Here is a 12,020-nt window from a genome sequence, read left to right as displayed (position 1 = left end):
GTGATGAGCCTCGAAACAGGCACGCGGCAGGTTCTCCTCAATGATGCCAGACCAAGATTCCTCCACGATCCCCAGGAAAAGGCGGAGAAGCGAAAAGCAGCTATAACATCCCCCGGTTCCTCCGGCGCTCCCACGGGTCGCTGTGTCCTGGAGCCGTCGCCCTTTCCTTTTTTCTCCTTTCGCGTGCTCACCAGCAGCAGAAGCGGTGGCGACGGCTGGAGCACAAATCTGGGCAGGTGGTTCTGGCTGTCCCTTCCCCAAGCATATCCCATTGCTGCTGGCGCCGCGGCGGGAGGAGCGAGCGAGAGAGCCACCGACCAACCCCGCGCGTCCCATCACCGACTCCAACTCAGTGGGCGAAGGGGCGAACTCTCATTAGCAGCGGGGATGGTTAAATGTTACATCGGAAGATTGATGGGGTATTTTAGAATTCAATCAGCGCAGTAACAACTAAACAGGCAGGCATGCCAAGTGGCACAGGACAGGCAAGAATTTACCAGGGGCTTTTTAATTAGGGGTGGAGGGAGATGGACCTCAATTCAGGACCGCGTGAGGGAGTCCTGTTTTTTCAAGCAAGAATTCTCAAAGAGCAGTTGCTGCCGCGAACGAAAAGCAGTTTTTAACCCCAAGCGCGATGCCACGAATGTCACTATTTCCATCCAAGCCGCCACCACAATCCTTGCAAGCTGGCAAGAAAGCGGAAGCAAGAAGAAAAAAATAAATAAATAACCATCCTCCCAAGCAGCCAGAGCTAGCAAATGGCGACGTTGCAATGAGGGTCGTACTCCTGACCCTCTAAAACTCTCGGGAAACTCCTTCGCAGCCACGGGGGGGGGGGGGACCACATCACAGGAGCAGCCCCACTGGTGGGAGAACGATGGGACGGCTGCGAAAAGGCACAAGGGGGGGGGAGATTGACAGCAAGGGTCCGTCCCACCGCTCGCCTTAAAGTTCTCGCCTAGCCGAACTCTGGGGTTGCAGCCGCTGCTCCCATTCCCTCAACTCAGAGTACGGAGCGCGCGCAAAACCCTGCCATGCGGGACTCCCCGCAAACCTCTCACATATTCCCCCCCCCCGCTTGCTCCGTCTTACCAGATTTTGGGGGATATCTGTAGAGGGAATTGGACGGGACATCCACCTCTTCCACTCCGGCGTTCTGCCAGCTGGTGAGCGCTCCCATGCTTCAGGCACGGCGGCAGAGGGTATCCGGGGTTGCAGAGGGGGGGGAGAGGAGGAGGGTGCATCAGCTTCCCAGTTCGCGGCAGACCTTTTCTAGCCGGCTCAAAGGACTTCCCCGGACTTGCTTCAGGGGCTTTAGTAGAAAGGAAAGCAACTTCAGAGCTGGTATCGGGCCAGCAAAGGCTTCCCACTGCCGGCATGACTTTGAAGTGCGGCTTTCCTTCCACGCGGGCCGACATGGAAGGCAAGTCAGCCCTTCAAACTCATGCTGGCACTTTAGTGTGCCCCTCGGCTGCCATTCAGCGAAAGATGTTTCGCTGAATGGCGGGCGAGTTCTAAACTGCCGGTATGACTTTGAAAGGGCTGGATTGCCTTCCGCGCGTGCCGACGTGGAAGGCAAGCGGCAAGCCAGCCATTCAAACTCATGCTGGCACTTTAGCGTGCCCCTCAGCCGCCATTCAGCGAAACATCTTTTGCTGAATGGCGGGCGAGTTCTAAACTGCCGGCATGACTTTGAAAGGGCTGGATTGCCTTCCGCGCGGGCCGAAGTGGAAGGCAAGCGGCAAGCCAGCCCTTCAAACTCATGCTGGCACTTTAGCGTGCCCCTCGGCCGCCATTCAGCGAAACATCTTTCGCTGAATGGCGGGCGAGTTCTAAACTGCCGGCATGACTTTGAAAGGGCTGGATTGCCTTCCGCGCGGGCCGAAGTGGAAGGCAAGCGGCAAGCCAACAGTTCAAAGTCCTGCCGGCAGGCAGGGCTGGAGCGAGTGTGCTCCGTCCCGGTGGGTGCATGAGCGGAGCACTTTTCCAGCGCTCCTGTGCCTGGAGAGCTCCCTCTGCATATGAGCCCGGGATCCACCATTTGCGCTCCCTTGCTCTGCCTCGCCACCCGCCTTCCCTATCTAGGGACTCCTCCAGCAGAAATAGCAGAGTCGCGTCGAGCGCCGCTCTGCCTTTCTCTGTGCTCTTCCCGCCCGGACGCCCAGAGCCTCCCAGCCCGCCCGGCCCGGGGTGAGTCAACTGCAGTGCAGCGGGTGGCGATCCCGCCACCCCCCCTCACTCGCCCCGCCCGTCACTTACTCTGAGTTCGGAGAAGAAGCGGCGGCCCCAGGTGGCACTTTTCGCAGAGGTTTTTCCACAGCTTGTCCGGAAGTGGAGCTGGAAAGGCGAGCTCGCTCCCCGCTCACTCGCTACGCTACCCCGCCCATGCGAGCGGCAACGGATGGGCGGGGGACTCATGCGGCATGCTAAGCGGACTCCAGCCAATCAGTGAGCTGGCTGGGATGGAAAACTTTAAGCATGCCGCGTTTTCCATCCCAGCCAGCTCACTGATTGGCTGGAGTCCAGGCCAATCCAATCTGTGAGCGGCAGGCTGGGCTGGCTTAAATTTGTAGGTAGGAGGTAGGATAGAGAACAGAACGATGAGCCAGCCCAGCAAGCTAGCAGCTGATGGGCAGGAGCTGCGAGCGCCAAAAAAAGCGTGCTTTTTAAAAAAGCGGGTGGGACGCGGGAATATGCATCAAAAGGCAGGTGTGTCCCGCCAAAAGCGGGATGTCTGGTCACCTTAGACTAGAGGCAACATAATACAACTGTACCAATATTTGAGGGGCTGCCACAAAGAAGAGTGAATTAACCTAATTTCCAAAACATTAGAAAGTAAGACAAGAAACAATGGATGGAAAATAATAAAGGAGAGAAACAGCCTAGAACTAAGGAGAAATTTCCTAATGGTGAGAAATGGAACGTCTTGCCTACAGAGGTTTTGGGTGCTCCATTACTGGAGGCTTTAAGGAGAGATTGGACAGCCACTTGTCTGGAATAGTATAGGGTTTCCTGCTTGAGCAGGGGGTTGGACTAGAAGACCTCCAAGGTCCCTTCCAAGCCTTTTATTTTGTTTTAATATCTGTCATAGGTACACATGTTTATCATGGAAAATTCCTATTGGAACACACTGTTTTACACTGATAATGTGATAGTATCATACTTACACATTGGATTGTATACCCTGTGAAGAAGACTTGGGTTCTTTTGTCATAATAATTATCTGATCATTAATAAATCAAGTTCAAAAGTTATGGTCTTTGGGAAATGACATCATAGCTATACTTGGTCATCCAATGGAGCAAGTAAGACCTTTCCTTACCTGGGGTTGTTTTCTCTGAGACTGAATCTTGGCTCCCTCATCATCAATGAAGCTCAGTTAGATCAAAGATATTAGTGAAAGTGGTGCTTAAAAGAAAACCTCACAGCTCTCCAGCTTCCTCAGCCCCAATTATTGAAGTATGTGAGGCCAAGGTCTCCCCCATGTTCTTACATCAATCTGGAGCTTCAAAGAGAAGCCACCAGCAGAACCAACCCAATCATAGCCACTGAAGAGTAAAAGGACTCCAGCTGCTGTCCTCAGAGCTGATTTGGGAATTTACACAATTTCTGTGTTGTCTAAAATCAGAAAATATTGGCATAAAATTTAATCTATGGAAACTGACAATCTCCAAAAATTGTGTCTGTCAGAACAGATAAAATTTCAATTAAAGACCTCTTGGATTATACAACTGACAAATCAAATTAGGAACTGAGGCCTCCCTGTTTCTTGCATAATTGCAGAAGAAGCTAAAAAGTTTCCTCCACAAAGAATCTGGGCTATAGAAGCAGAAAAAGATGCAGCAATCCTGAAAAATTATAATAGGCCCTTTATTGGACTCCTTCAGTTGGCATTTCCACATGTTAATCTAACTGCAATAAATTGTAGGGCTGATACAGCAAAATGGCTTACATATTTTCTTGTTTTTAATTTGTTTATTATTTTCTATATTTACTATAATATTCTGTTTTTAATATTTTTAACAAGGTCTAATTAACAAACTATTCTAATACATTCATGCGAACCAGGTTGGATTGATTAAAATCTAATATTTTGGATTTGAGCTGACACAGCTCAACACAGCTTTCTTCATTGCATTATAACACAGCTTTCTTCATTGCATTTTCAGATCAATCTCATAAAGGCTTCAGAGGCTCTGAGTGATAAAAGTAAATTCCCCTTTTTCCACCAGATGTTCCCCAAAGAAGGATTCCAGTACCCAGCAATTGTCCAGCTGCTCCTCCATTTCAGATGGACTCTCATTGGCCTCTTTGCTTCAGACACAGAGAATGGAGAGAATTTCATGAGGACTTTCCCTCCTATGCTTGACAGGAATGGAATTTGTGTGGTTATATCACAACAATTTTCACAAACTGAATATACAGTCTCCCTCAAGGATGCCCTCTCTAAGTGGAAACAAGTCAATGTTTTTGTTCACTTTCTAGAACATGATTTCATTTGGGACAGAATTCTTCCTTTCCATTTAATACTTATGCGTCTGCCAGGACCCATTGGGGGAAAAGTCTGGATCCTCACAAATTTTGTAGGGTATCAAATAAACAAGCACAGACTTCTCAAATACATCTATAGTATTTGGAACTTTGGTTATCTGTTGAAAGAAAGGCCAAAAGATTCTGCCTTTGAACCTTATTTATTTGTGGAACAAAACTTTCAAGATCATTATTTTCACTGTTCTCTTTCAAAGAATGTGTTTTCTGTCAAAGGCCGCAGAAGATGCACCCAGAAAGCCCCACTGGAGACCCAAAGAAAATGGAACAGGAGACAGATTCGAATTTACTACCATGATTACACTCTCATGAAGACTCTGGCCCATGCGATGAATGCTGCATATTCCCACAGATCAAGGAGGAGAAGGAAGGCGGGTGAAAAGATGCTGGGGGCTCCAAGGCTGCAGCCTTGGCAGGTAAGGGGTCCCAATAAGAGCCGAGGTGGCGCAGTGCAGGCAACTTCAGCTGACTGTGATCTGCAGTTCAGCGGTTCAAATCTCACCGGCTCAAGGTCGACTCAACCTTCCATCCTTCCGAAGTGGGTGAAATGAAGACCCAGATTGTGGGGGCAAGTTGCTGACTCAATTTGCTAAAAAATTTGTAAACCACTTAGAGAGGGCCAAAAGCCCTATGAAGCGGTATATAAATCTAATAAATAAATAAAATATGGATCCATTTATCTTACAGTAGTTCTTTTGGAGAAGGAATCCAGAGGAGAAGTGGGAAAAGCATCTCAACCTTCTTATGCTGCAAAAGGTCATCAGATCTGGACCCTCTAATTGTTGCTATCTGATACTCCGGAATAACATGAGAAGATCTTAAGTTTCTGTTTAACCTATTTCAGTTGTTGGAAGAGTGTTGTATCCTCCCTTGTCCAGCTGAGAGATTTTGTAGGTTGGAGAAGCTGCTCTCATAATCTTCTCTTTGTCTTCTCCCAAGACTCACTTTCAGTTTGCAGTCAAGTACGATTTTAGGATCATTTTCTTAAAGATCTTGAAGCCGTTAGGGACTGGATGAGGACTAACAAGCTTGTACTCAACCCGGAGAAGACCGAGTGGCTGTTGTGTTTCCCTCCCAATAATTTGGCTAGTGTTCCATCACTCAGGCTGGGGGGCCAAATATTATACCCCTCAGACAGGGTTCGCAATTTGGGAGTCCTCCTGGACCCACAGCTGACCTTCGATCACCATCTGTCGGCTGTGACCAGGGGGGCATTTGCCCAGGTTCGCCTGGTGCGCCAGTTGCGACCCTACCTGAACCAGGAGGCTCTCACAACAGTCACTCGTGCCCTTGTGACCTCTAGGCTGGAATACTGCAACGTGCTCTACATGGGGCTGCCCTTGAAGAGCATCCGGCGACTTCAGCTAGTCCAGAATGCCGCTGCGCGAGTGATTGTGGGTGCCCCACGGTTCGCCCACATAACACCTATCCTCCGCGAGCTGCGCTGGCTACCTGTTGATCTCCGGGTGCGCTTCAAGGTGCTACTTACCACCCATAAAGCCCTTCATGGTAGTGGATCTGGGTACTTGAGAGACCGCCTCCTGCCAATTACCTCCTCACGACCGATTAGATCACACAGATTAGGCCTCCTCCGAGTTCCATCTGCCAGCCAGTGCCGACTGGCAACTACGCGGAGGAGAGCCTTTTCAGTAGTAGCTCCGACCCTTTGGAACGACCTCCCCATGGAGATTCGTACCCTCACCACCCTCCAGACCTTCCGCACAGCCCTTAAGATCTGGCTATCCCGCCAGGCCTGGGGTTAAAGATTGGGATCCATCCCCACCCGAATGATGAATGAATGTTGCTTCTACTTTTTAGTTATGTATTGTCTGTATATGTCATTACGTGTATCCCCTCCCTATAGGTTGTAAGCCGCCCTGAGTCCCCTCAGGGAAAAGGGCGGCCTATAAATAAAAGCAATCTAATCTAATCTAAATTATAGCACCTAACAGAAAAATATAGTGAAAAGGATTGAGATGCTTATCAAATGGGAAAAATAGAGGGTAGAGTCCCAAGCAATAAAGAGAAAAATGACTACAAAGAAATCAAATCTGCTGACATCTATGGTGAATGGTTTCTGTCTGGAAATGGAAAAAGTGGTATATGGAAAGGGGAACTAGATGGATGGAAACCCTACCCTAGATGGCAAGACACTGAAGAAGAAGAAAAAATAAAAGAGTTTATGGACTTAAAGGGAGATAACAGTGTTGATAACAACACTGACAATTAAAGACAAGTAAAGTCTGATTAAGTAAAAAGAAAAAGGGCATCGAAATTACATGAGAGAATCAATAAACAATGAATTGCAAAGAAGAGTCCATACAAATTTGATTAAGGAGACGATTAGAGGACTGATGCCACAAATGGCAGGAGACATGAAACTTTTTCACTACTGGAAAGATACAGGCTGATAAATGGAATTGTTTAATCTAAAACTAGTTGGACTTAGTGAAATTTAGTGACAATAGATATGGTTAAATAAAGAATTGAAAATGATTATAATGTATACATATGTATTGGTATAACAAGTAGTAATTGGACATGAATATTGAATGGTACCTATGAAAGGAAGATGAGAAAGGGTTTGGTTACATATAAAGATTAATAAAAAAGAACTAAATTATGATAATGGATATAGTTAAACAAAGGAGAGATAATGATAACAATGTATATATAGATATGGGTACAACATGGGGAAATTGGATGTAAATTGTAAACAGTGATTTGGAAAGGAAGATTAGAAATCTTTGTTACTAAATGTTATTGATGTTTAGCTAGAATAGGCCATAAGGAATAGTGTTATTGGGATACTAGAAATAGCAAATGAGATGCCAGTATGTGGTTATGTCTTGAGTTTTGGTATGATGTATGTTTAAACAATTATAGTCAAACGAGAATGAGGGTATGATGATGGTAGCCGAGGTGGCGCAGTGGTTAAATGCAGCACTGCAGGCTATTTCAGCTGACTGCAGTTCTGCAGTTCTGCTGTTCAAATCTCACCGGCTCAGGGTTGACTCATCCTTCCATCCTTCCAAGGTGGGTGAAATGAGGACCCAGACTGTGGGGGCGATATGCTGACTCTGTAAACCGCTTAGAGAGGGCTGAAAGCCCTATGAAGCGGTATATAAGTCTAACTGCTATTGCTACTGCTAATATGTACAAATATATTTGATTTAAAATACTAGAATTAATATGAATCATGGGTGACTGTGAAAGAAACGGATGAAAATTTTTTGTAACTAACTGATACGCTTTCTACAGTATGTAAAGAAAGAGGATTTTTTGTGTTGTGTCTGTTTTGAAAAATAAAAATAAAAAACTTTTAATAAAAAAATATTTTTCTGGAAACTCTGTAATGTTTAAGTCAGATCAAATTATAATTGTCTGAGAATTGCTATAAAACTTTTATTAAATCTTGTATTACAGAGTTTTATCAACTCTACTCTATTAATGACAACATAGGAAAATTGATAACTTGCTTAATAGGCTTCTAAAGAAAAATGTTTTTACTATTTTATGAGATCAAGTTATATCAGCAGTATTTTCATAATCTATTTAGGAAGTGAAATGATTTGTGAGGAAAACTTTTGGGAGAAGAGATGCTGCCTGGGGAAGGGTCAGAGAAGAGCGGGAGGGAAGCCTGCAGCTGCATAAAAGGGCAGAAACTCAGAAAGGACCCTCCCTCACTTTTCAGGATACGAAAAGAGTTGGTGGGAGATTTGCACTTTCAGACTTACAAAATACTGTCAACGTAGGATTACAATAAAGTAGAATTAACACATCTGGTTGTGTTTTCCATCTGGATTATCAGGGAGAAGATTAGCCTGGTAACTTTGTTCTTGACAAATCCATCCTTTCTGGTCATCAAATTGTTGCTTGCAAGGACTTTAAAAATCTCTTTCTTCTCTTTTTAAATTTGTTTGTCATCTGCTCTACAATGTTGCGAATAATAAACCCATTGTGTCTATTACATTTTCTCAATATATATATACAATTTAAATATATCTATATCTATATATCTTTTTTGTTCACCTACAAAGATAGTGGCAATATCTTTTCTCCTAATTAAGCAAACTTGCAAGTTAGATAACTGTAGAAGAAGAAAAAATCAAATTTGTGATAAGAAATGAAGTTTTGTGCTTTTTAAATTCTTGGATTTCAATCCCAGTTTCATCCCTTTCTGGAGAAGAATGAATTTTTCAATATTTCTGAGAGAAAAATGTACTTGGACCAAAAGGGAGAGATAAAAGCAGATTTGAGCATTGACAGTCGGTTGATTCTCCCCAAGAAGGATCCCAGGAAAGAGATTCTAGCATATTTTCAACGACAGAGAATTATTATCAAACAAGATGCTCTTTCACGGCTAAAGTTGCTCAACAAGGTGAGAGAAATGTTGGTATGTTTTTTTCTGTTTTCCAAAGCCAGAGGTCCTACTTGAAGAGAATTGAATCTGGGGAATAGGATTGTTTTCTTAGACCAGTGGTCCCCAACCTTTTTATCGCCGCGGACCAGTCAGCCTTTGATAATTTTACCGTGGCCCGCTGAGCGCGCGCAGGGGTGGGGGGTGTTGTTTGCGACGACACATTGATTGTTTATATATCAGATTGTTTTGATTAAAGGCGCAGGAACACCGGGGAGATGTCTTCTGAGCAAGGCGTTTTCTGTAGAGCCGCAGGGAGACTGGGGAGACGTCTGCAGGGTCGCAGGTACACGTCAGCTTTGGGCCACACATGCGTACCTGCGCGGGGCTCTCTTCCCTGGAGCCTTTGCGCACGGCCCAGGAGCTTTTGCGCACGGCCCAGGAGCCTTTGCGCTGCAGCGATCATGTCCCCCGGCCGCTGCAGCGATCATGTCCCCCGGTCGCTGCAGCGATCATGTCCCCCAGCCGCTGCAGCGATCATGGCCCCCGGCCGCTGCGCGGCCCGGTCCCAGGTACTCCACGGCCCGGCACCGGTCCGCGGACCGGGGGTTGGGGACCACTGTCTTAGACTGCTTGAAGGCTCCATGAAGAGGGGAGGAATGTATGTTTGTTTCTAAGGATATGAGAAGGAACCCCCTGGTTGTCCCTGAGTTCTTAAATCTTTTCTCAGTTCCATCCCTCCAGATTTTAGTCAGTAGAAAAATCCTTCAATGTTACATGCCAGAAGCAAAAGGGAGGAAGGAACTAAATGAAGAATCTGCCAATAGTTATATCTTCTATATCTGTTTGGAAGGAGTCAGAGATTTCATATTTACCTCAGTGAAGCCTAGAGACTATTTGGTTAATGTTCATGGACTACTCCATTTTCCATTTACATTTCTTTTGCCATTCCTTTTCTTCTGCTCAGTCCCTGCCTCAGTCCAAATGTGTGGAAAGTTGTCATCCTGGATTTGTCAAGAGGGCTCGAGAAGGAGAGCCAGTTTGCTGCTATGACTGTGTTCCTTGTCCAGAGGGGACCTTCTCCACTCAGGAAGGTGGGTCACACTGAGAAAAAGGATGTGTGGAACTGGATCCCTCTAGGGCATTTTCATGAAAGTGCAACTTGAAGGACAGATTGAAGCTATTTTCAACCTGCACAATTTTTTATCTAAAGGGAAGCAGAGCAAAAAGTCTTTGAAGGAGGGTCTGGGAAGAGATGGGAGGAAGGTGTGGCAGACTGGACAAGCTTTACTAATAGAGAAAATATTTCCTCTCCTTTTGTATCTATAGATTAATTGTTCTAACTGTCAGGAAATTTATCCTCAGTTCTAAGTTGCTTCTCTCCTTGATTAGTTTCCACCCATTGCTTCTTGTTCTACCCTCAGGTTCTTTGGAGAATAGCTTGACTCCCACTTCTTTGTGGCAACCCCTGAGATATTGGAAGGCTGCTATCATGTCTCCCCTAGTCCTTCTTTTCATTAAACTAGACATTCCCAGTTCCTGCAACAATTCTTCATAAGTTTTAGTCTCCAGTCCCCTAATCCTTTCTTGCTCTTCTCTGCACTCTTTCCAGAGTCTCCACATCTTTTCTACATTGTGGCGACCAAAACTGAACGCCGTATTCCAAGTGGGGAATGTAGTGTGGAATATAACAGATATATGAGTCCTCCTAAACTTACCTTTCCAGGAACATCTGAGTTCTTTGAAATTTGATGAATGGTCTCTGGTCCACCACCTGAAAGGCTCCTTGCAATGGGTTCTACATGGATCTCCCTTGAGGTGCTGGCCCAGAATGAGAGGGTGCGGGTTGTTATGGGTGGCACTCATTACACCCATCTTACCTTTCTTTCTCAGTGCCCATTCTGCATTATTTGCAGGAAAATATTTTTCTCCCAGCCAACTAGATTTCAAAGGATGGTATCCTAAAATCCATCATGCTAACAAGAGCCAGGCTGGACTCGGAGGCTGCACTCAGGATGTTTGCCTAGAAAGATGACCTGATTCATTATTTGCCTCTAATAATATAGGTTCCTATGAAGATTCTGCACATTGGACAGGAAATAACTATCCCCCTACTTCTACTTCATAGATTTAGCTATATATTTTTTATATATATTTAAAGGACAGAATGTTAAAGAAATATTGTTTTTTCATTTTCTCAGATACGAAAAAATGTACCGAGTGTTCGAATGATAAATATCCAAATGAGGACAGAGTCCAATGTATCCCCAAAGTTATAACCTTCCTGTCTTTTAAAGAACATCTGGGAATCATCCTGGTCTCTTTTGCCTTACTCTTATTCTTAATCACAGGGTTTGTTTTGATCATCTTCATGAAATACCGAGAAACTCCACTTGTAAAAGCCAACAACAGGGATCTCTCCTACATCCTCCTGGTCTCCCTCCTGCTTTGCTTCTTGTCTCCTTCTCTCTTCATTGGTCAACCAAGGAAAGCCACCTGCCTTCTCCGACAAACGGTTTTCAGCATCATCTTCTCAGTTGCCATTTCTTCTCTCTTGGCCAAAACCATCACGGTGGTGCTTGCTTTCCTAGCCACAAAACCAGGAAACCGAGCAAAGGGATGGTTGGGGAAGAGCTTGGCCAACTCCATCATCCTTTCTTCTTCTGCTGTCCAAATTATCATCTGCTCCATCTGGCTGGGAGTTTCTCCCCCCTTCCCTGACTCTGACCTCCACTCCCAGCCTAGAGAGATCATCCTGCAATGCAACGAAGGGGCTGTTGTCATGTTCTACGTCACCCTCAGCTACATGGGCTTCCTGGCTGCCATCTGCTTCACGGTGGCTTTCCTGGCCAGGAATCTGCCTGGGGCCTTCAACGAAGCCAAGCTGATCACCTTCAGCATGCTGGTCTTCTGCAGTGTCTGGGTGACTTTTGTGCCCACCTACCTGAGCACCAAAGGGAAATACATGGTGGCTGTGCAGGTCTTCTCCATCCTGGCCTCCAGTGCTGGTCTGCTGGTCTGCATCTTCATCCCCAAGTGCTACATTATCCTTCTGAGGCCAAACCTGAACACAAAGGAGCACCTCACAGCCAGAACAAATGTAAAAACATGA

At 45.7% G+C, this 12,020-nt stretch overlaps 1 protein-coding gene across 1 annotated transcript in view; it reads left to right on the top strand.

Annotated features, from left to right (window-relative positions):
- Nucleotides 1-12,020, top strand: part of LOC148042232 (vomeronasal type-2 receptor 26-like) — a 14,360-nt gene extending 2,340 nt beyond the window's left edge. Inside the window, exons 3-6 of the mRNA XM_087703096.1 lie at nt 4,170-4,964; nt 8,717-8,929; nt 9,876-10,002; nt 11,110-12,020. Of these exons, the coding sequence (XP_087559222.1) occupies nt 4,170-4,964; nt 8,717-8,929; nt 9,876-10,002; nt 11,110-12,020 (2,046 nt within the window). The remainder of the gene's footprint in view (nt 1-4,169; nt 4,965-8,716; nt 8,930-9,875; nt 10,003-11,109) is intronic.

The sequence above is a fragment of the Thamnophis sirtalis genome, unplaced genomic scaffold (assembly GCF_051295495.1).
Source record: "Thamnophis sirtalis isolate CommonGarterSnake01/CBP01778 unplaced genomic scaffold, rThaSir2_p1.2 scaffold_20, whole genome shotgun sequence".
NCBI classification, from domain to species: domain Eukaryota; kingdom Metazoa; phylum Chordata; class Lepidosauria; order Squamata; family Natricidae; genus Thamnophis; species Thamnophis sirtalis.
Note: the sequence above shows the minus strand (reverse complement) of the source record. Positions and strands in the feature narration are given on the sequence as shown.